The sequence below is a fragment of the Triplophysa rosa genome, linkage group LG5, assembly GCF_024868665.1.
Source record: "Triplophysa rosa linkage group LG5, Trosa_1v2, whole genome shotgun sequence".
NCBI classification, from domain to species: domain Eukaryota; kingdom Metazoa; phylum Chordata; class Actinopteri; order Cypriniformes; family Nemacheilidae; genus Triplophysa; species Triplophysa rosa.
This window is the reverse complement of record NC_079894.1, coordinates 14,628,061-14,650,864: the sequence shown is the minus strand read 5'-3', so window position 1 is coordinate 14,650,864 and position 22,804 is coordinate 14,628,061. Positions and strand designations below refer to the sequence as shown.

The 22,804-nt window shown below is 39.9% G+C and overlaps 1 protein-coding gene across 4 annotated transcripts in view; it reads right to left on the bottom strand.

Moving 5' to 3' along the window:
* Positions 1-22,804, bottom strand: part of mib1 (MIB E3 ubiquitin protein ligase 1) — a 50,591-nt gene that overhangs the window by 25,228 nt on the left and 2,559 nt on the right. For all 4 annotated transcript variants that reach the window (XM_057333833.1, XM_057333835.1, XM_057333834.1 and 1 more), the window contains exons 3-12: positions 20,967-21,096; positions 20,056-20,160; positions 19,399-19,465; positions 18,671-18,875; positions 17,447-17,630; positions 16,091-16,235; positions 15,774-15,907; positions 11,796-11,903; positions 8,328-8,525; positions 7,640-7,791 (exon numbers count right to left, since the gene is read on the bottom strand). In XM_057333833.1, coding sequence (XP_057189816.1) covers positions 7,640-7,791; positions 8,328-8,525; positions 11,796-11,903; positions 15,774-15,907; positions 16,091-16,235; positions 17,447-17,630; positions 18,671-18,875; positions 19,399-19,465; positions 20,056-20,160; positions 20,967-21,096 — 1,428 coding nt within the window. The remainder of the gene's footprint in view (positions 1-7,639; positions 7,792-8,327; positions 8,526-11,795; positions 11,904-15,773; positions 15,908-16,090; positions 16,236-17,446; positions 17,631-18,670; positions 18,876-19,398; positions 19,466-20,055; positions 20,161-20,966; positions 21,097-22,804) is intronic.

Sequence of the window (22,804 nt, the reverse complement as noted above, 5' to 3'; positions counted from 1 at the left end):
AAGAGACACAACACTGTGTGAACCTGAATACATGCAATGCTTACTGGGACAACGGCTAGATTATGGAACAAAAAGTGTGACCTGTTCTCTGCAAGTCACCTTATGTACACTGCATTCTGCAGGACGATGTTAAAAAAAAGTAACTGTGCCGCGGATCTACAGATGATGATTAAACACACAGTTTGGTTTATATAACGGCTGCGCTAACCAAAAGTCATCAAATCGAAGAAGGTAAGGATAATCGCCTGTGCCTAGGGCTGCCTACTTGGTGTACATACTTCTTTATGTGCCCATATGAACATATGACAGCTATGGAATGTAAAGAAGTATGTATTCTTGGTCAGGTGCTAATCCTCGGTATATAATCTGTACAATGACAAGGTCAATGAAAACTACATGGAAACAGCATAATGATTTTTGTAACTGGGGTGCAGAAACTTACTGCAGCAGTGGATTCTGAGGGAAGTTGCTGCTCTTTTAGTGATTTCACCAGCAGTCCACACTGCCCCTCCCTAAATTCAGAAGTTTGCATGCTGGTTAGTTCTTTGCTTTAGGTAACAATCATACATTTAAAATACTGAAAATTTTAATAGCATGGAGATCTAGAATGCCGGTTTGGGCCCACTTTTTGGCGACAGGATGAGATCAGTCACCGCTATGTAAAAAAGAACCAATAACAACCCAAGACATCGTCATAGGAACAGGAGCTCTTTTCATTATTGGAGAATTTACTGCAGTGTGGGGTTTGAATCATGGCCAGCAGCAACTTAGATCCTGAACCATTAATACCATAATCCTTTCATATTTTACAAAATGTAAGTTGTTTTTTTTTGCCCCTTCAAGTTACTAAGGTTGATTCTCTTTCACTGCGAAGATAGTATGGCTGTCTGTTTCGCCCTGCAACCTATTCCTGTCACCATTGTTCATGTTTGCTAGGCTTGCCAAATGCTTTGGTGGCCCACAGTGGACTCAGATTGGGGCATGGAAAAGTGACAATGCAGGATCAGAATTGGCTCTGCCTGTCAGCTGATTGCAACTGTTGTCTACAAAAGGTGAACGAGGCCTTGGGGTGAGGACATCTAAGCATGTTCTCTTTTGTTCTATTTACATACACCAGGTCACAACATCTTAACGTTAAACCCTATAGACATGACAAATATTACTAGTCAATATTTGTTATGCTTAATTTTTAACAGCTCAACAGGTGATACAGTTAGCGAGACAGAGAATGGTAGGACAGATTTATAATAACAGTTTTAAACCTAACCCAACATCTCTCTCTAAAGTAATATTTCACCAATGAATTAAGGTCAGAGTTGTCACAGACATTTTTTAATGCAGCATGCATAAAGCTGCTGTCTTAGAACATCTCACTCTCTCGCATTAAAAACTAAGACATATTTTGAGGGAAGAAAGAGAAAGGTTTTTGGTCAGGACTGGAGCCTGGGAGAGCTTGTGGCCCATTTTTCTGAATGTCAGACACTCCAGTTTGTCCTCTGTAGGGCTGTGCTCTTTCCATTTTTGTGCACTGCTTGCTGTATGGGTCTCCACTGTCAGTAGTGTGACTGTGTTCCCTCTTTCTCGCCCTCATCCCCAGCCTGAGTGACAACCACAGCAGATGCTGACATTATCAAATGTTCAGCTGCTATCCATGGCTTTTGCCCTCTTATGGCCAGTGTATCTGGGGGCCGAACTTGGTCCAGAATGCTCTGTGCGAGTGCCTGTGTAACGCAGGGAGGGGGATAGGTGGTGTAAATAGCACTTTACTAAACCATGTTTAACGAGTGCCATATTGAGCAGCAGTGACCCCTTTGCTTAAACTCTCAGCCAGCCACCTGCTATAGAGCTAAAAGGGCATTCTGGATGGCTCGCTGCTGACCAACAGACAGCGCCTTGTGAAATACCGCTTGGCTTGTTTCGCTAAATGTGCGTCTCTAAAAACCCTTCTGTCTCCGATTGTGACTGTCAAAATCAGAGGCTCTCAGGTAGAACACATCTCTGCATTTGCTATTACTACAGCACAATCTTTCTTTTAGCAAAAAACAAACAGGAAACCTTTTCTGAAGTTTAATAAACAGTATTGTAATTGTTTGATAGGAACAACAAGGGAATGAGTAACCGAAAAGTTTCATATCCATGACATGCAATGTAGTTTATAAGCCATACTGGGAAATTTCATCTGATGAAATGATGTATGCTTCACAAAGGTCAAAAGACAGGGTCACATAAGCTGTTACTTCTTGGTGTCATTACCAGTGAACCACAATGCTTTGCTAAAGCTGGTAAAATGGAACCAAATCACCTCTTCAATGGATTTGGTCCCCTTCAACCAGCTGTAGCTATGCTTTGATGACAACATGAATAGTCAACCTTGTCTCTTTTGCTTCAGCAGGAAATTGTAATTCATGACACTTTGACAAAGCTGCTTTCAATAAACCTTGATATAATGCATTGTGACTGCCTTTTTTTTACAAGCATAGAAAGATTAACTGAAATGTCTTTTCTGCATTTAGAAATTAAATTTGATAACTAACAAAAAAACCTATTCTTATTAAATACTGACCATTGATTGTAACTTTTCTGCAAGGCTTTGTAAAAAAATGGGTTAAATTCCCAGGTTAAAATATACCAATATCAGCGACCATCAGAAAGCAGGCAAGGACACAAAGTGCTAAAAAGAACATGTGGTGATGTAGTGGGGGTGTAAAGACAGTGGACTGTCTGTGGGGAAAAAAAGGACAGTGGACGGACATCTACATATCTGAATATCTAAGACTACAGGAAACAGAGAGAGAGCACAAGAAAGTCAAAGAGAGGGGAGGAGAGGGGTTGCAGCATGAGCTCACTGCGACACATGCGGGATCGGTAGGCCCCTGCTTTACGGTAACCCTCCTTTGCTTGTGTACAGGGGAGTGTAGATGAAAGCCAGATGCATTAGAGGGTGGGGGGTTGTACAAACAAATCATACACAGAGAGAGTCCACCAATTATGGCCCCCTGGCACCCTGACGCAGCGCAGGCATGTGGTGTGAACCAACCTCTCCTCTGCATCACAGCAGCATCCTTCTCTCAGTCACTCGGATTGCACCGCTGCATCATAATTTCTCCCATAATTACTCTCATCTGGCACCATGTCATGCTGCACCTATATCCACATCACACAGCAGTGTGACAAACGTTTTTTTTACGTTCTAAAACATTCCATGTAGTTTTTAAGTTATACGAAAACAGTAAATATAGCCTAATAAGTAAAGACAATTAGAAAAATACAGTTTAAAGCTATTTCAGACGAACTGCAGGACATTGTTTAAAATTCCACGCCAGCTACCCACAGAGAAAAAGGAGCACGTTTCTATCAATAAATCCACCGAGCTCCTCACAATCAAGAAAGATTTACACCGTAGCAAAAAAAGTCGGTACCAATTCTGACTTAATACCACCAACTACAAAAAATCGTTAATGCACCTAACAATCTGGCATCAACTGAGGCACAAACAGCCCATAATAATCTGCGCTGTTCATTTGCTTTCAAATTTCTCAACGGACACATAAAACACCTCATTAACCAATCGTTTTCATTAAAATCTAATTCTGTTCCGATCGTACCTGCCTTCGATGCACTGTAGATGTGCCCATTCGCTAAGCTTTCATCTCAGCAGCCGTAATAGCAACCGTTTTGTGGTGACACACAGCACCACGTCTTAAGGTGGGACGCCATGAGGCGATTAAGAAACAGGTTGGCCCATTTGTACTGTAGTAATAGGGGCTGTGCAGTGGTAGCCTCTGCAGGGCCTGTTTGTGAAGTGTGTTATGAGTCATGGGCTATTAATCGTACTGTTTACAGTCCTGGAGCACAACCGCCTTCCAGCAGCCATCCAGAGAGCCACTGAGAGGAGCCAGTCCTGCTCTCAGCCTGGGACGGTCATAAACACACAAGAAGAGACAAACACTTCCAACATACCGAGGGTGCAAACTCACAATGTATAGACAGGTACAAAGAATATAAAACAAAGGAATGGCTACATTCATGTGAGATTAAAAGATGTTTATTCCACTTTTACCCCCAGACAAACGGTCATTGTGTATTTGAGTTTAAAATACGTTTCTGAGAGTTTTGACAATCGGATTAGTGGTGAAAATGTTAAGAATGGAGCGCATACACATACCATAACAGAGTGCTGCAGTTCGCTGACAGCAAGTGAGTCTGTAGATTTCTCTGACTGTTTGAAATTCCTGTTTAACTTTTCACCCGGCCAGCACTGAAGCCCACCAGGGATGTAACAGTTGGGACCGTGACGACAGATGTAGATCACTATGTTAAGAACGTTAGTAGGACATGTAGGCATGAGAACAGAAAAACTCTTTTCCTCATTGTAAGATATTTCTCCTACTTGCACCATTTGAACAGCCTGTCGAACATTATCAGAGGAGATAAATAAAGCCTACTTTTTCTAATATTTACAGGGATATTAAGACATGTACATAAATATGATTAAATGGCTAATAATACTGAACTGTAGCAAAAAAAAGGATAAACAACATTTTAGGTTTAGGGTTCCTACAACTTTAATGAGTTACCCAGTCAAAAGAATTAAAGATATTCGTCGTGCTGATTTTTTATTTGCATGCCAGGTACAAATCCTTAAAATCATTCAAATCACTACTCTAAATAAAAACAGAAATGTCTACAAATGTTAGAGTAAAAATTTAAATTAATATAAAATAAATAAATGTATCTTAAAACTTGAATGGCTCAAAAGAAACAAATCTAGTTAAAATATCTGAATACAAAAGATAAAGAAAAAGTGATATACACTGCAATTCAAATACCTACAACACTTCCAGATTTTTCTACTAATCCTCTAAGAAATTAAATGATTAATTTAAAAATAGCCACCAAAAGTTTTTACAGATAATCTCCCATATCAACAACCAATATAACTAATAGAAAAACATCACCACTAGTTTTAAAATATAAACTGGCTCATAAACCTTTACACCTCATACCAATTCTTACTAACCCCCACTAAGTGACAGCTACATTTGGTTCGCAACCAATCAGGGCTTAACTCCAAGCATCAGGAGCAAATCTCCACTGGATTACAAGTCAGTTTTTATACAGCAAAAGACAAGAGGGAGAAAAGCTCAGCACAAGCCTTCAAACCTATCAAGTCACTACAAAGAGCTAGTTTATCTTAATGTGTTGGGACTAAAGGTAGCTTTGGCGCAGACCAGTGTGCTGTTCAGAACACTGCAGCAGTGGGAGCTCATGCGAGAAATACAAGTAAATGGTGAGTTGGAGGAGAGCGATATATCTTTAAGACTTTTTGATGGTAAAGGAAAAGGTTCTGCTCCAAAGCAAGGCTTTCCTGTACAAGTCAGCTATAAATACTGACTCGGAGCAGTTCTTCATCTATAAAGTCAATAAAGAGGATCCTAACGTTGCCACTGAAAGATTAAAGCCAAGATTGATCATTTTAAATTTGGAGATGAACTAAACACTAAAATTATAGTCATATAAATGCAAGTCTGCATGACAGGAACATTTCCTAATTCAACATTGTTTTTATTTTATTATTAATGTATGGAACCGTTTATGGAAATGATTGTCTGAGACGATCTAAAAAACTGTTGCCTCGGAGCCGATAGCCTCATGGGCAGCAGTGTTGCCAACTCTTGCAAGACAAATAAGCAACTGCAGCTCCAAAAACAAGCCCAAAACGAGCCCAATATTATTACATTATTCATGATCATCAATGTCATTTATCATCAATTATTTACTATTAATGAAGAGCCTGGGTCATTTTAAACTGACACCACCTTTTATTGCCCATTCTCCCGGAAAAGCATGGCAAGGCGAAAGAGCCCACCCACGACCCAACCGACGAGCGAAACCCGCTTACCATCAAGTTTGTGTACGCTGCGTTACTCTTGCGATAGTGAAGTTTCGGTGCGTCTATTTGTTAACTGCAATTCAGTGATGGATGTTATATGTTATACTGTATATGGATATAACGCTGGATTTGGAGATCGTTTGAAACTGATAGATGCCGCGGTTCCAGACTAGTGCTAAAAGATGCCGGACATGTACTCAGGGTATCTGCAGGTTTCTGAGAGTTAGATTTAAGACTTTTTAAGACCAGTGTTGCCAGATAGAGTTGAAGGTTTCAAAAACGGTCCAGAACCCACTCAAACGCACACAAAACCGCCCAAAAAATTTGATTAATATTTGGTTAAATTTGATCAATATTTAGCTATTTTAAATGCCACAATTAATGTACCATGCTATGGCTAGCAACATACACCAGCAGCAACGGAACCACAGTAACAAAATGACAACATAAGACTATGGCCCATGGCCCCGCCCTCACACCACACACAATGCACTTTTACAGTGTAGATTTAGTTTAAAGATCATTCACATACTCAATTCGTTAATAACGAGTTCAAACAATGTGCATTGAAATTATATTTTATATTTCAAATATTATTATTTTAACTATTATTATTACTACATTTTACTCATTATAAACAGGTGTGTAAGTAAGAGCGAGACAGACAGACAGACAGACAGAGACAGGCAGATCTTAAGTCTACCTTTAAATGCAGAACAGTAACAGGGTGTCGGTTGTAACTTGAATTTTTTTTAAATATTTTGCCCACTTAGACTTCGGCATATTGACTGTTTATATTTCCCGCTGGATGCTTCTTCTTTTTTGGCGGTTGCAAAACTGTCTTTGGCGGTGGCAAAGTATCACTCGTGATTGGCTAAAAGCTGCGGGCTAGCCTGCGACCTCGTCAGTGGGCGTGTTTAGTAACGTCACGATTACTAATTGGATGGAGTACACGCACACTTGGGTTTTGTTAAATAATAAGCCTATACAATGTACATGTTTCAAACCCGCCAAACTGATCCCAAATCCACCCAAATTTTGTCCACCCGCCCAAGCCAATTATTACCCGCACAATCAAATTCAAAACCGCCCAATCTGGCAACACTAATGTCCAGTCCACTCACATAACGAACCCCCCCGCGAACGTGTTATTTGTTAGTTGGTTCCGCCTATTTTGTTCTGCGTGACAAACAGACGTACATGATTTTAAAACGAAAATAAAATCTTTACGTGTCGGTTCGACTGCATTTCTAAGACCTTGGAAACGCGGATTTAAGACATTTTAATGCTAATTAAGGCCTTATTTTGACATTATGGAATTTAAGACTTTTTAAGACATTTTAAGGATCCGCGGACACCCTTGTGTACTGCACGCGGTAAGTCAAACTAAGTCATACATCTGTGTTTTGTTGGCAATCGGCTTGTACGTTCATAATGTACAAAACACGAAAAGATGATGTGTTGCTTGCTCGTGCTACAGTTCCATCCCACTCTCCCCACTAGTCCCACCTCTAGCAGCTCGTGTTTTTCCAGAAATAATCATACAGCTGCAATCTTTTATAAATTTGATCAAAAACTGAATACTCTTCGAAGATACGACGTAAGCAATACTAGTGTATAGGCACTCAAGATTAATATGAGATTGGCAGAAACTGAGTGCGTTACCCGAACTTTAAGTTATGAAACATTCAACAAGATGTTTTTTCGGAAAAAACAACAACAACAGGTTGAGTAAATTTTGCACACCTGGGGTTCCCTCGCAGAGCAGCATGGTGAAGCGCGTTGAAACCGTTGTTGTTGGTAATTGTGACATCAGCACCAGCTTCCAGCAGTACAGAGAGCATGTCATCCCTCTTCTTGCTGATGGCATCATGCAGAGGTGTGTCTCCCTCGGAGTCCTGCAGGGGGCAGCAAAAAATTATAAACTCCTTTTATCAAGCATGAAACAATGTTTATAAATGCATAGCAGCATTTTGAAGCTGATTTACAGAATGATAAAGGCCAAAAAATGGCATGTTCACTGTCACTCTTGTTTCTCTTTTCTGAGGGTGCGATGTGATGCACTGCAATAATAGAATGGACAGAAATATGCTAAAATGTATAAATGCTCAACAAGTATGATAATAAATTCAAGAGATCCATGGCGAAGTTTAATCTATAGCTGTTTATTTAGCTCTAGGACTGCATGTTTATGAAATTGCGAAATGCCACAAATCAGTAATTTGACTCAATTTTAGTAAAAGGGCTGCAAAAATAAAACCACTCATAATTATTTTGACTCCATAAGGTATTCATACAAATTTATAAATATTAAGCAACTTTTGCTTCCCTGTTTGAATTTGACTTTTGCCTCCTCTCACTTCTGACCCGTTTTTCACATTTTATGTGAAGAGTATTGAAACATCATTGATGAAAACACTCAAAGACAGATCACCTGCAGACTGGGGTGGCAGCCAAAGTCAAGCAACGTCTTCACCACCTGTAGGTGGCCCTTGTTGACAGCAATGTGAAGGGGCGTCTGTCTGCGCTTGTTTCTGGCATTCAGGTCAGCCCCGCCTCGATGCAGCACCTCGATGACGGAACCCTCATCCCCAAAGGCTGCGTGATGGACAGCTCTGTCTCCGTCTTTATCCTGCAGGAGCCACATGTCAATCACTGTCGTCTCCATTTAAATGCATCACAGTTTGATTCCAGTGTCTAGCTTGAATGCTTTTATAAGTCCAACCAGCCTAGAAAAGTTAAATGCTGAGTAATGTTTATGGACAAAGCCATTACTGAAGCAACTGCCTTATAATGATAGAAATCTTCTGCCTAATTAATCAGAGGTTAAAAGAGATTTGCTTTCATAAATTAGACTGCCTAATGTAATCTGTCCTCTGGCTGAAGGTGGAAGTCTGTTTTTCTCCATTGGATCACAATATTTTATTAACAACAAGTACTCCTCAACAGTCTATAACAGTTCATTTAAGGAAGCCCCTATGCAGACAGGATTAGTTTTCGACCACACGTGTGTAGTTAACGTTTGTCACTTCGCATAGAACTTCATGGAATCTGTAGAAATTGGCAAGTAGCTGTGTCTACCGCATTTAAGCAAAGCTTATACACATAACCAACTCGAAATTCAGAAAAACTGGAACAGAACTGTTGACATTACAGTGGAAAAAAAACAATCATAAACCAGTTCTGTTCCAAAGACTGCCATTTCTGACATTTTGCAGAATTAAAATCATTTATTAGCCCACCTTCCCATATAAAACAAATCCTGTCTCAACAGGGCATTATAAAATTGACATTATTGGGTAACTCTGAACCATTTTCCGTTTCTGGGTTTCCACAGGGTGCGTTTTTTTAGCGCATTTCATAGACTAATATAAAAATAAATTAGATTTTCATTCACGGTACGCACCTGACCATTTTTCACCTTCACAGTTCTCTGAGATTAACTATTATTTTGCTGTCAGTCACACACAATTCGTAACAAACAACCAAACAAAAGCAATGAAAAGGAAAAAGTGATTTGTGGTCAAAGCTAACAGCATTCACAACAGCATGTATGATCGTCTCCGCAGCAACGGGCTCTTTCCTGCCCCTAAAATACCATCAGACGACAGGACATAAATATTCCTGCTTGATTGTGAGCGGAGAACCCTTGACGTGGCTGGAATAACAATGCCTGCACTCCTAGTGTCCCTGTTTTTCCCTCTCTCTCTGCACATAAGTAAACAGTAGCGGCGCTGACTGCATGCTAACGTTACTTTTTCTCATAATACGGGAATTGGGAGTTCAGTTGAATCCTTTATGTCAATACGCCTCTGAGGTACCTCGAGTCTTTTCTTTACAAACATTAAAAAACCTGTTCCGTTTAATATTCTCGCTACAGTAACACAAGCCTAAAACCTCCCCAAACAATACTAACCTGGATATATACAGAGCTGAAGGGAAAAAGGCTCTTCACATGAAAAAAAGGTTTTTATTTCAACAGTTTGCCCGACCAGTATTGAAAATGTGCTGTAGCTGAAAAGTCTGTTTGGTAATGTCATTGAATTAACCATTTCTAATGGGTGATCTTTTTAAAAATACATGTGCACATCAAAGATTATAGGGGATGTGCAACGGTGTTTCGTGCATTCTGACTTCTTTACAATGTTAAACGTGCTGTCTTCTCATGCTTGACATGGTCAAATTGTCAAAAATTTTCAAATTTGTTTCGTAACAACTTTTCTTAGTCCCTTATTGGACAGAGAGAGAGAGAGAGAGAGAGAGAGAGAGAGAGAGAGAGAGAGAGAGAGAGAGAGAGAGAGAGAGTTGTATGTTCACTGCATATCGGTGAGGAATGTTTTATAAACGGTGGATATAACGATGGATTTGGAGATCGTCTGAAACTGATAGATGGAGCGGTCCCAGCACTAAAAGGTGCCAGACATGAACCGCACACGGTAAGTGAAACTGAGTCATATGTCTGCAGTGTTTCCCATTCATTAATTAGAATATGGGGGTCCGCCCTAGTCTAATTTGTTGCGCCATAGTTTCAAAACGAACCAAAACATTTTTTATACTTCTCATAACAACATATTATTGTGTTGTCTGTTTCCCATATTGATTTATTTGTCGCGGCCTGCCACACTATCAACACTATGAGTAGATTTTTCATGATTCCCATTTGCATTTTTTATTTCCTATTTAAAAAAGCTTAATTCATTGTAGAGTTGCGAGCACTTAGCGCCTCTCTCTCTCGTTGCGTGCAGAGCCTCGACAGGGCCTCTCACACATGACAGTGAACGAATTAAAAGGTGGTGGTATTTTCAATATGCGTTCCTCCATGAACTTGCCTTTCTGCATAAACGTCAATAGTCACAGATGTTATGGACAGAAGACGGCTGATTGAGTTCATCATGACGAAAGGTAAGCAGAGTTTCCAGCACACCCTTTCTCGATGTGCTTGCTGCGAGTCTGTGTGCAAGCTTTCGCCCTCCCTACGGTGCAGTGTGCACGCTGTAGTTGTAACTCTGTAACAGCAACAGTGTATTCTCTCGTATGAATCTGAATTTGAACCGAATTGTCTGCTCTATACGCGATCTACAAAAAAACTATTAAAATCAAAAAAGCGCTCATAACACAACAACACATTAATGAGAAGAGCAACGGCAGTAAAGGCTATGCGCTGCATGAGACAAACAAGTAGGCTAATATAGCCAAAATCACCTCATATATCCGCTCTTCAATGTAAATGTATGGGGATTTTGTTTATCGGGATTTTAGCAGCAGTTAAAGTAACAGCTGGTTGGATTTAACACAATATGTTATTGGGTCGTGCTTAGTCAATATTTTTTAACAGATAATATGTGAAAATAGCATTAAGTTGTGTTAAAATATAATGTTATCAGAGTAGAAGGGAAACAGATTTCAAGTGTCAAAACTACGAGTCACGACGTGATGATGTCACAAATATGCTAATTAGAGTGTGACGTCATCAGCGCCACAGTCTCTCAAAATCCTGTGGGAAACACTGGTCTGTGTTTTGTTGGCAATGGGTCCGCCCTCCCCTCGCACACGTCGTATGTTTTCGGAAATAATCATACAGCTGTATCTGTCTTTTATAAATGTGATCAAACTAAAGACTCTACGGATATTTGAAGGGTGCAATCCTATTCTGTAAATACTCAAGATTAACATGAGATATGCAGAAACTGTTACGGCCACTTTAATCCAATCGTCACCTTGCCGGCAGCCGTAGAACTGAACTTCTATATGCTGGTTAACCAGCTTCACGAGGTTTACATATAGTAAGAACTTCAGACGGAGACAACTGACAGAATCTTACAGGTTCTCTGGCTCTAAGTGCAATAAACTTAAAAAGAAGCAGACAATATTGATCCAAGATGAAAGGAGATGCAGGTCATACCTCAGCCTCCAGGTCTACATTATGTTTCAGCAGCAGTCTGAGGACATCCACATGGCCATTCTGGCTGGCAGCCTGCATTGCAGTGTGTCCTGCACACTGCCCGTTCACCTGGAAACAAAATACATGGCTCACTGCATCTGATTGTGCTTTTGCAATGGTGTCATTTTTAAAAGCGTGTGTGATCGGGAATGCGCAAGTATGCATGAGCATCTGTGTATGATCTGCAGCATTGCGGTAAGTTCATCGGTGTGTAAGGACATGAATATTAATGCTGGAGTATTTGCAGGACATGCCTTGTCCTGCCTAGCATATCATTTGGCTGGTCATCCAAGCCAGTCTGACTACGCTTCCTCACTCTCTGCTTTAAGCAATTACTTCAGTGAGGAGCGTCAGGGCACAGGGCCAGCCCTGGCACCAACACTGGAGAGGCAAAACTTATAAAAGCATTTTGAAAGCATCAAAAAGAAATCCTAAGCTTTAGGATTTCCTTCTATGAACTACAGAAGAATGTTTTTTTTTTGTCCAAATATCTTTGTCTTCCACACATACAGACGTGATCAAATTTGTTGGTACCCTTACAGCTCATTGAAATAATGCTTCATTCCTCCTGAAGAGTGATGAAATTAAAAGCTATTGTATCATGTATACTTGCATGCCTTTGGTATGTCATAGAATACAGCAAAGAAGCTGTGGAAAGAGATGAATTATTGCTTATTCTACAAAGATATTCTTAAATGGCCTGGACACATTTGTTGGTACCCCTTAGAAAACATAATATATAATTGGATTACAGTGATATTTCATAGGGATGCACCGAAATGAAAATTCTTGGCCGAAGCCGAATAAAAATGAAACACTTGGCCGAAGGCCGAACACGTTTTTTTTGCATTTCTCCTATTTAATTAGACATTTTTTTCACTATGGTCAAAATGTGCTTTTTATAATTTGTCTCGCTTTTCAATAAAATACAATATAACTTCAAATAAAATTGAGCAAAAAAAGTCAATTAAAACAAAAAAATTGAGCCCTCTCCCTTCATGAATAGCCTATATTAGGCCTATACAGTGAGGGAAATAAGTATTTGATCCCCTGCTGATTTTGTAAGTTTGCCTACTTACAAACAAATGAAGGGTCTATAATTTTTATGGTGGGTTTATTTTAACTGATAGACACAGAATATTAAAAAAAATCAGGGGAAAAAAATGTTATATAAAGGTTATAAATTGATTTGCATTTCAGTCAGTGAAATAAGTATTTGATCCCCAACCAACTAGCAAGAATTCTGGCTCCACAGATTGGTTATGTGCCTATATGGACCACAGATTAGTCCTGTCACTTTAAGAAAGTACTCCTAAATCAGCTTGTTATGTATATAAAAGATGCCTGCCAACAGAATCTGTATCTTCCAGTTCAACCTCTCCAACACCATGGTCCAGACCAAATAGGTTTTAAAGGATGTCAGCGACAAGATTGGAGACCTGCACAAACCTTGAATAGGCTACAGACAGAAGCTTGGTGAGAAGGAGACAACTGTTGGTGTGATTATTTGGAAATAGAAGATATACAAAATAACTATCAAATGCCCTTGTTCTGGAGCTCCCTGCAATATTTCCCCAATGGGGTAAAGATGATCATGAGAAATGTTAAAGATCAGCCCAGAACTACACGGAAGAAGCCTGTTAATGATTTCAAGACAGTTGGGAACACAGTTAGCAAGCAAAACATTGGTAACACATTGGTAACACGCTATGCCACAGTAGACTGAAATCCTGAAGCACCCGCAAGGTCCTCCTGCCCAAGAAGGCCCGCCTGGCTCGTCTTAAGTTTGACAATGAACATAAAAATGATTCAGAAAAGGCTTTGGCGAAAGTGCTGGCACTGCTGTGAGACCAAAATGGACTCCTGTGTTTGGAGGGAGAGAAATGCTGACTATGAGCCCAAGAACATCATGTCTACAGAGAAGCACAGTGTTGGAAACATTCTGCTTTAGGGCTTTTTCTCTGCTACAGGTATACAGGATGACTTCACCGCATTGAGGGGCTGAGGGACGGGCCCATGTACCGTAAAATCTTGGACGAGAACCTCCTCCCCTTAACTAGGTCACTGAAGATGGGTCATGGATGAGCCTTTAACATGACAAAGACGCAAAACATATTGCCAAGACAACCAAATAGTGGCTTAAGGAGAAGCACATTAAATGTCCTAGCCAGTCTCTAGACCCTAGTCCTATAGAACCTCTGTGAAGGAGGCTAAAACTCCAATTTGCTGAGCGACAGCCAAGAAACCTTAAAGATTGACAGAGGAGTGGACTAAATGTATCCGGACACATGTGCAAACCTGGTGACCAACTATCAGAAATGTCTGACCTCTGTGCTTGCCAACAAGGGTTTCTCCACAAAGTACAAAGTTATGTTTTGCTTGGGGATCAAATACTTATTTCACTGACTGAAATGCAAATCAATTTATAACCTTTATATAACATTTTTTTCCCCTGATTTTTTTTAATATTCTGTGTCTATCAGTTAAAATAAACCCACCATAAAAATTATAGACCCTTCATTTGTTTGTAAGTAGGCAAACTTACAAAATCAGCAGGGGATCAAATACTTATTTCCCTCACTGTATATGACTGCTAAAAGAATGTAATGTAAGTTACGCTGTACCCCTACAACAAAACAGTTCATTAAAAAGTGTCATTCAACATTAGGCCTATACGTTAAAAATATGAATAAACTAAAACTGTTGGATTATTATAGGCTACACTGCAAAATGATTTAAAGAAAAGAAACATCCAATGCAAGCAATTCTGACTGATGCTGACTGACAACCATTTCAGTTCACGTCACTCCTCCAAACTCCGCCCACAAAAGCTGACTGGTCTCTCAGAAGGTGCACTCGTGGCCGGAATTACAGAACATACTTTGACAAGTTGTTTAGTACAGGGAACTGTGTGCACGCGACCACTGTATGATGTCAAAGGATGTCGCGAGCGGCGGGGCTACTGTCAGACAGCCCGCTTCCGTCTGAAGTAAAGTTACCGACGACCGGTAAAGACGCCTTCATTCGGAAACTCTCTCTCTCTTTCTCATTTATTTTTTTATTTATAGAGCTCAAACAGTAGGGCAAGATACTAGGGATGCCAAGATCATGAATCTGACTCTCAGGGAAAATAAACCGTGAATGCAATGTCTGCCAAATGAAGTGTAAATACAAATTAGAATGGTCAATCGATTAAATTGATTCAATTACATGACACGATGACTAATGAAATTAACTTCAAATAATCACATCAATATTTGCTAAAAAGACAGTGTTACTTGTCAGTGTTTTACAAACAGTAGGTTCCAGGTAAACTGATGCTGCCTTGTTCCTTCATGCATCTGAGCAATACTTTGAGAATGTTAGTGACCCCAGCCTCAGCTGCTGGAAGGTAGCTCTACCTTTCTCAAACTGTTCAGTTTCAGTTTCAAAGAGTTTCAGACAGAGCAAAGGAAATCTCATACATATAAGAGCAGCCATCATTCTTTGATTGTGCGTTTGATCTGATATGTGAGACTCTAGAAAAAAAGCTGCTACAGTACAAAGGAAACTTGTTACAAATTAGAAGCAGTTCTGGGGTCTGAAGGCTTGCAGGCTGCATGACAGTAAAACCAAAGTCAAAGTGCTGATGGCTACATATGTTTCTTAACTCTTAATAAACTAGTTCTTTCTAAATTGATCTGGTTAAACAAGGTCTTCTCAAGGCCCACATGGAAATGTGCATAAATGGGGGAAAAATCTCTAAATTGATTTAAACATGGTAACATGTTATATGGGGCTGAGACTGCACTCAGTTTCAAAAGCTATTGGTAGCTGAAAGCAGTATCAAATTAGTCACAATATTATGTGTAGAATATTGTCCAAGATTGGAATTTAAACTGTTAAAATCTCTTAGATGTAACCAATGGCAATGGCAAGAAATACAGCAAGAGCTCTTACATCTACATCTGATCTCTTCAGAATGTCCTCCACTTTAGCCAGGTCACCATTAGCAGCGGCCTTCACCAACTCTTCATTGATGTCTCCAGACTCCTGAGTCTCAAAGAGCTTCTTGAGGAGTTGAGAAAGGCGCTCTGTGGTCACAGAAGGACACTTGTCAGTCACAATGCAGCAATACTCACAGATATAGATTGCTTGGTTGACTTTAAAATGCAATTTTCACTTTAAAATATTGTTTTATTTCAACCCACTGGCAAATCGGTTCGTGTCATATCATCTTGAGCATGCGTGTTAACATGCTTGTGCATGTGTAATACCTCCAGATCCATTGGTAACAGCAGAGCCAGAAGGTGCCACTTTAGTGACAGCAGCTGGATTGTACGTCCAGGATGTCCCACACACCTCGACTTTCAGGTCACTGTCCGAGTAGATCTGCTGCACTCTACCCACCTTTCCAAGGGTCTGCACAAAAAACACACAGGCATCTCAGCAGTGATCCAATTATACACAAGCTTCAAATGGGGACTCATTTTACTATGTACCTCCAACTGTTTAGACACTAAACTATTTTTGCAGTATATGTTCGGTAATATCACACTATATGTATGAAAAATTGTGAATGACCACCTTGAAAAGCACACTTTAGCTGCAGTTAAAGGAAGCCACAACAACTAAAAAAGGGCAGATACAAGCTTGTATTTATTATGTTGTTTCTCTCCAAGTTCATCATGCAACAACTGGTACACTAGCATAGAGGTTTGTGTACAAGTATGTTTGTGTGCTGGTGCACAGGTACAACGTTCCTCTGACAGCACCATCCTAAGCACCACAGAATAAGAGACAGAAGTGGCGGTCAGGGAGAAAAATCTATAAGCGTAAGGTCTGACTTTTGAAATTGAGATTGGCTCATTTAAAGAGAGAATACCCAAAGGTTCCCAAGCCTGCAGGGCTATTTCTCATCTCTATTGCTCATAACTGAAGCTATTGGAATTCTGTTAAGACTTGTCCATTGAGGAAAACAAAAGGGAGGTGTTCCAAGAAATATAAACAATGCACAGGGCCAAAGCCAGTCGTAGCTTTCCAGTGCTCTGGAAGGCAGAGCTGCTTGAAACAGCCCGTAGATAAAATAAAACAACTGTGCTATTGGTAGTGGGATGCCAATGGCTGCAATTTAATGCTCATCACCCTATTAAACCCAGTCACACTGGGTCTTTATAGATTATGATGTGCTCTCATCAATGCCTGCTTTTACTGGCCATTTTATTTGTGGGCAAAACAGAGACATTTAACACGTCTGGGAAGAGTAAATGTCCTTTTACTGAATAATGACCACTGGAGAGGGCTCCTGTGTATTGTAATTGAAACCGATGTTCTTTAGCATATCATTTTCAGTACAAACTGGGGTCAAATTTCTTAAAAATCACATTTTTCTTTTTTTTGAGGATTTTTTTAACAAAAATATCAGTTGCATCCTAGCAGCTAGCGCTTGAACACGGTGCTATGGTGCTCATTCAAGTGACAAGTTTGATTTTGACATAAGTCTTGTTTTATAAGATCTGATTTGTTTTACTAGAATTTATCTCCCTTACCAAAAGAAAATACTAAGCATCTAAAAGACTATATAAAAATATAAGCACTCTGTAATGACTACAGATAAAGCAGGTGATGCTTACTGGCAGCATAGCTTCAGCCCACTCTCCATGTCCTCTCTGGAGCAGTTTGATACGATCAATGTCATAGCAGATCTGGACCAGATCTCCCACCATGAACTGAGAGGTGCCCCCCTCAGCACCGGCAGCCACCTCTCCACTGCGCACCACGTTTGCCTTGGTGAGTACCGCCGGGTTAAATGTCCACCTAGGGCATACACGAGGTTGAGTTATATTACACGTTAGATCATAGAGGTAAAATCATAGGGTGACAAGTTCAGCTGTTTCCTGAGAGGTTTGTGTTACATTGACAATGAATATCAATAATAATATAACAGGACAAATGGAGACTGAAAAAAACAGATTAATGACAGATTAAATGAGAAATAAACAAGATTAAATCCTCATGTCATTTATTTATATGAATATTAATGGTAATTCCGATTAATCATTTTGATGTTAGGATAACAAACGTAAAGTAACATGTCACTTTACACTGTGGAGATTATTTCAAGATCCATGCATAGTGTCACATCGTGAAGGGGTCATTTCATTTCTGAATCATCTACTATAAGTAACTATAGCGTTTTAAAGAGTAAATATTCCTTGATTTTTAAGGCTTTTTTTGGTTTATGTAGTGTACAACAACAAGTTTATGTACATACAAGGTGTAAAAACACTATTGTTTTGTTATTATAGGCAGTTTTTTATACCTTACTTCTTGACTGACTCTCAAATGTTTCTTTCGGCGAATCATCCGTCTAATCCCCTCCTTTCCGCCAGCCTACTCTGATCTGATTGGTCAGATGGTCTAGTCTGCTGTGATTGGTCTATCGCGAATGAGGCTGACGAGCTACAGTGTTTGGGGGAAAAGAGTGAAGAGTCCTAGCAAAACGTAGGCGGTGACTATACGTAGTGACGTAAATCCACGAATCGGACTAGGGAACGACTCTTTTGCGTGATTCAGAGTCGACTCCCTTTTTTCCAAGCCAATAACTTTGTTATTCATTCATCTTCAGCTTTACAACTTGGCAGACTGCTTACATTCATACATTTGCATGAAATGCAATTTACCTGATCTCGTAATATGTACTCCACTATAAGCTATTCATGTTCACATGGCTATTATTATTAATAATTCCACTAATGAAAACGAATAACATACTCCCAATTTATGAGGTGATGATAATATATCTGGCCGATGACATATCGTGTCATTTGTCTTTGCAGAGGTGCTGCCTGGCTGACCTGTTTCCACTAGGGTACTGCACGACAATGTCATGATCTTCATCGATGCCACAAACGGTGCCTGTGGTGGTGAGCGTTTCAAACATGCCATCTGTCCAGCCTCCGTGCCCATGCTGCAGTGACTGAACGATCTCCAGATCCAGATCAATGTTGACCAAGTCTCCAATCTGCAGACCTCCTGGGTTCCTGTTGCCATTTTGCTCACCTTTAGAAAAATTACAGTAGAGGCAAAGTTGAGATGACAAACAGAATTTCTTTAACAGAACAACTAGAGACATTTCATGGTAATTGTGATCTGAACCAGCATATTTTTCCATTACCTTCAGGAAAACAATCTGTGAAAAATGGTGCAGAATCAAGGCAAGTAATATATAAGGCAATTTACCAAAAACTGAGACTACAGCTTTGCGATACATCTAAAGTTTTGAGATGTCATTTAAGTTTGGCATTCTTGTAATAAGCCTTGTGTTATTGGCTGGGATTTCAAAAAGTCAATTATGGACCAGATTCAAAAGAGCTTTTAAAAAGGAATGCTACTGAAGTTTGAAAACAGTCTCTCTACACCATCTAGTGCTGACATCTAGTGGACGCATCTCATAGAAGTCACTGAATGAGGGTGGAATTGAGGAATGAGGGTCAACCCATGCGACTTTGATATCTCTCTGAAACATATTGTGAAGCTACTGACTTGATACATTTTGACAATCTATTACAATGTCACTGCTTACCCAATACTGGACAGTGGTCCCTGTAAAACGTGCCTCCTTTGGCATCTTGCACACATTTTAGATCAGACTAAAGAAGAAAAAGACAGTTAATTATGAGAAATTTGCTCACAAACGCTTTGGCCGCATAACAACAAAATGTAATGCATCTTTTTAGTCTAAAACTAAACAGCATACACAGCATAAATAGTCATCTCTGTGATTCAGTCATCTGCATTTCATCCTCTTTTTTTCAGATCCAATTAATAATTCCAGTGGCAGATGGCTGCGCACACCCTCCGGATGTATTGCAAAAACAGACAAAAGCCGCCCAACCACATAACGATTGGCTGAAATTCAGACGTCGCAGAAAGTCTCTCAGCCAATGAATGCACAGCCGAGGCACACTTTCTGCATGCCGCACCCCCTGATCGCTTTGCCTTTGGTCTACATGATGATTCTCCTCTTGTTAAAACAGAGAGAGGGAACAGACGTCTTTTATCATGTAGATAGCTCATCCAGCTGCCCTTCACAATGGCTGCCCTGCACATGGTTCTTTGTAAAGAAGTCTGTTTCACGGGACAGAAAGTCTGTGTGTGGTGTTTTGAGGCGGGGGGGTGGCTACACAAAAGGCCAAACAAACTGCAGTCTTTTGTGTGCGTAGTGGTGGGGGTGGCTCACCATGCCCTCGAATCCCACTCTGTAAAGGTTCTTGGCACCGTTGTCCCAGAGGACGTAGGCTGCACTGTGAGGGCTGGAAGCACTCCAGTCCTGGATCTCTGTCACCTGAAAGAGAGAACGATGTTAAAGAAGAGCAAGAGTAAAGGATGCAGAGACGATAAAGCACCTGTAGGAGTGGCAGAGGGCTGGTTTTTGAATATCCCACACACCAGTAACAACTACACTCAGGATCATTCAGCAAGCAAAGGATCCCAAACATCTTAATAAAGATTATGGATTGTGAAACTAGAAATGTGCCTTCTTTAAAAGAAAGTTGCAATTAAGGGGATACTTCACCCAAAATTCAATTCTGTCATCATTTACGCACTCAAGATCTGTTTGGTTACAAGCATTCTTCCAAATACCTTTCTCTGTGTGCTCATAACAAAGAAATGTATACAGATTTAGAACAACTCGAAGGTTTGTAAATGATGACAGAATTTTAATTTTTGGGTGAAGTATCCCTTTAACAATTTAAATCAGGCTCAGTTCGTGAAAAAAAGTCTTACTATTGGAATAGAATTTTGGAAACTGTCAAAAACTTCTTTAAAACTAAAACATGTATTGTCATTTACTGAAACATAGTGTTTATTCACATTTTTATACCCAAAATTTGTTTTGGCGCATTCAACTTCTCTCAGAAGTTAGAAATGAATGAAGCGTAACATTCAACCTTTACAACATATTTTATATTAAGGACAGCAAGTATTAACGGGGGATGATTTGTGTGTGAAAATGATCTTTGTAAAACCGACTTGCATTTGCACATTTTGCTCCAGTGGACATGATGGAGCACTACACACTGCAGCTTTATGGAGGAACGCTTTTCATGTAATAATTAAATAGCAAAGCTGAACATGTTGAGGAATTACCTTCCCTCTTCTGCCATTCCCACCATCCTGATCCTCCCACTGCCAATCCACTCCCCGAACTACCCGTCCTCCTGCGAAGATGCCTCGGGCTGTGATCTTCTTGGACTTTCGACGAGATTCCAGAAGAACTCTGTGTACACACATACAAGTACATTACTAGAGGCACAGTGAAAAACAGATCAAGCAATCAGAAGCAGAGAAATTACTGCTTTGGAACAGTAAGTAGTATTATATAAATGAGAAAAGTAAAAAACAATGACCTCATTAATAAAGTTTGAGGTGGATAAAACAGTTTATCAGAGAATAACTTCCTGCAATGCTACATCTCACAAACAGCTTTGAGAACAAAAAGCCCCAAACTCTGACACAAGAGCCAACCAAGGTTGCCAACATATAAACACTACAATGTCTATCACGCAAGACTTCCTAGACCATCAGCCCAGACAAACGTGATCCATACAATGGGGGACAACAAACAAACAGTTCTGTGAGTCCATTAAAAGCTGACAAATGTACTACCTTTGGGCTTGAAAAGATAGAATTAGCTGGAAACCAAAATATAAAACAGCAGCTGCCAAAGGAAACACCCAGCAACATCACAGCAAAGCCTGACTTCTTCACTGTCTTTGTCATCTGTACCGCAAGAATCATTCTCACCGGGGAAATAGAGTCACGCTTATTTGAAAGGGGACCAGCTGTTGAGCTGACCTATTGTTTCTTTCAGCTCATGTTGAGGGCAGTTATGGATGGCTGCCACAAGAGACGTCTTAACAACTGCGAGACTTCTTAATAGCCTAACCATATGGAGACAATGAAAGAGATTACTGAAGCCGGTAAAGGGAATAGATGGCAACTCTAGACACAAAATAGCAGCTTGGTATTTCATGTAAAAAGTTTACTAGGCTAGCATAAAACTATTATTCAGGCCAATCTTTTTTTATAAAGAGCCAACATCTATCCTGCTGGCAGACTGTAAATACTATAATATATACTGAATAGCCCCCAAAATCTTTAAGATAATAATAATATTAACACATTTTTTATGATCATCATAACAGTTTTACGTTAGCAAAATCCTCCGACAGATTCTTTGCAAATCTGACCTACATTTTATATTTTGACTACTCTGATATTATGACTATTTCAGATATGTTTCTAAACTCTGATCTCTATAGTTACATGTGGTCATTTGGTCAATTAAAGACACCTGGTAGATGACAGACGGTATATCGTTCCCAAAGCCCAGCAACCAAATAAAGATCTGTGAGCTAGCTTGAATATCATGTTTTAAGCTCAAGCACAGTCCAACGCAGACCTAAACAAGCATCCATATTTCTTCATTTAGTTGTGCTTACACAAGTCTCCCACATCGATCCACACACTGACCTGTGATGCAACATTATACTATATTCTGTATTCTCTCTTAACTCCAGCCAGCGAAGGAGTGGCTGTTTCCTGGCAACAATAGCAGATCACTGAAGGAAATGCTGCATGCCTCTATAACTGCCCAAAGAAGCTACCTCAGGAACAGAGGGAATAATGTCAGGGCTCCAGACTAACTTTTTTACTAGGAGCACTGTAGTCCCTGACTTTCAATTTTAGGAGCGCAAGCAAACAAATAAGGGGCACACCTTAAATCAGCCTGCAATGCAATTATTCACATTTTCCCCAAAAATAACTGTATTACTGACACTGACAAATAAGTTACTTGATGATCAGATTTGGTTCTGCTTATTTAAAAAGAGGCAGAGTCTACAGAGAAGCTTTGTTATTGATTGGTGCTAAATAGAGAGACTGTAATCTGAATTCATTTGAACCAACAGAAATTGTGCTTCTCA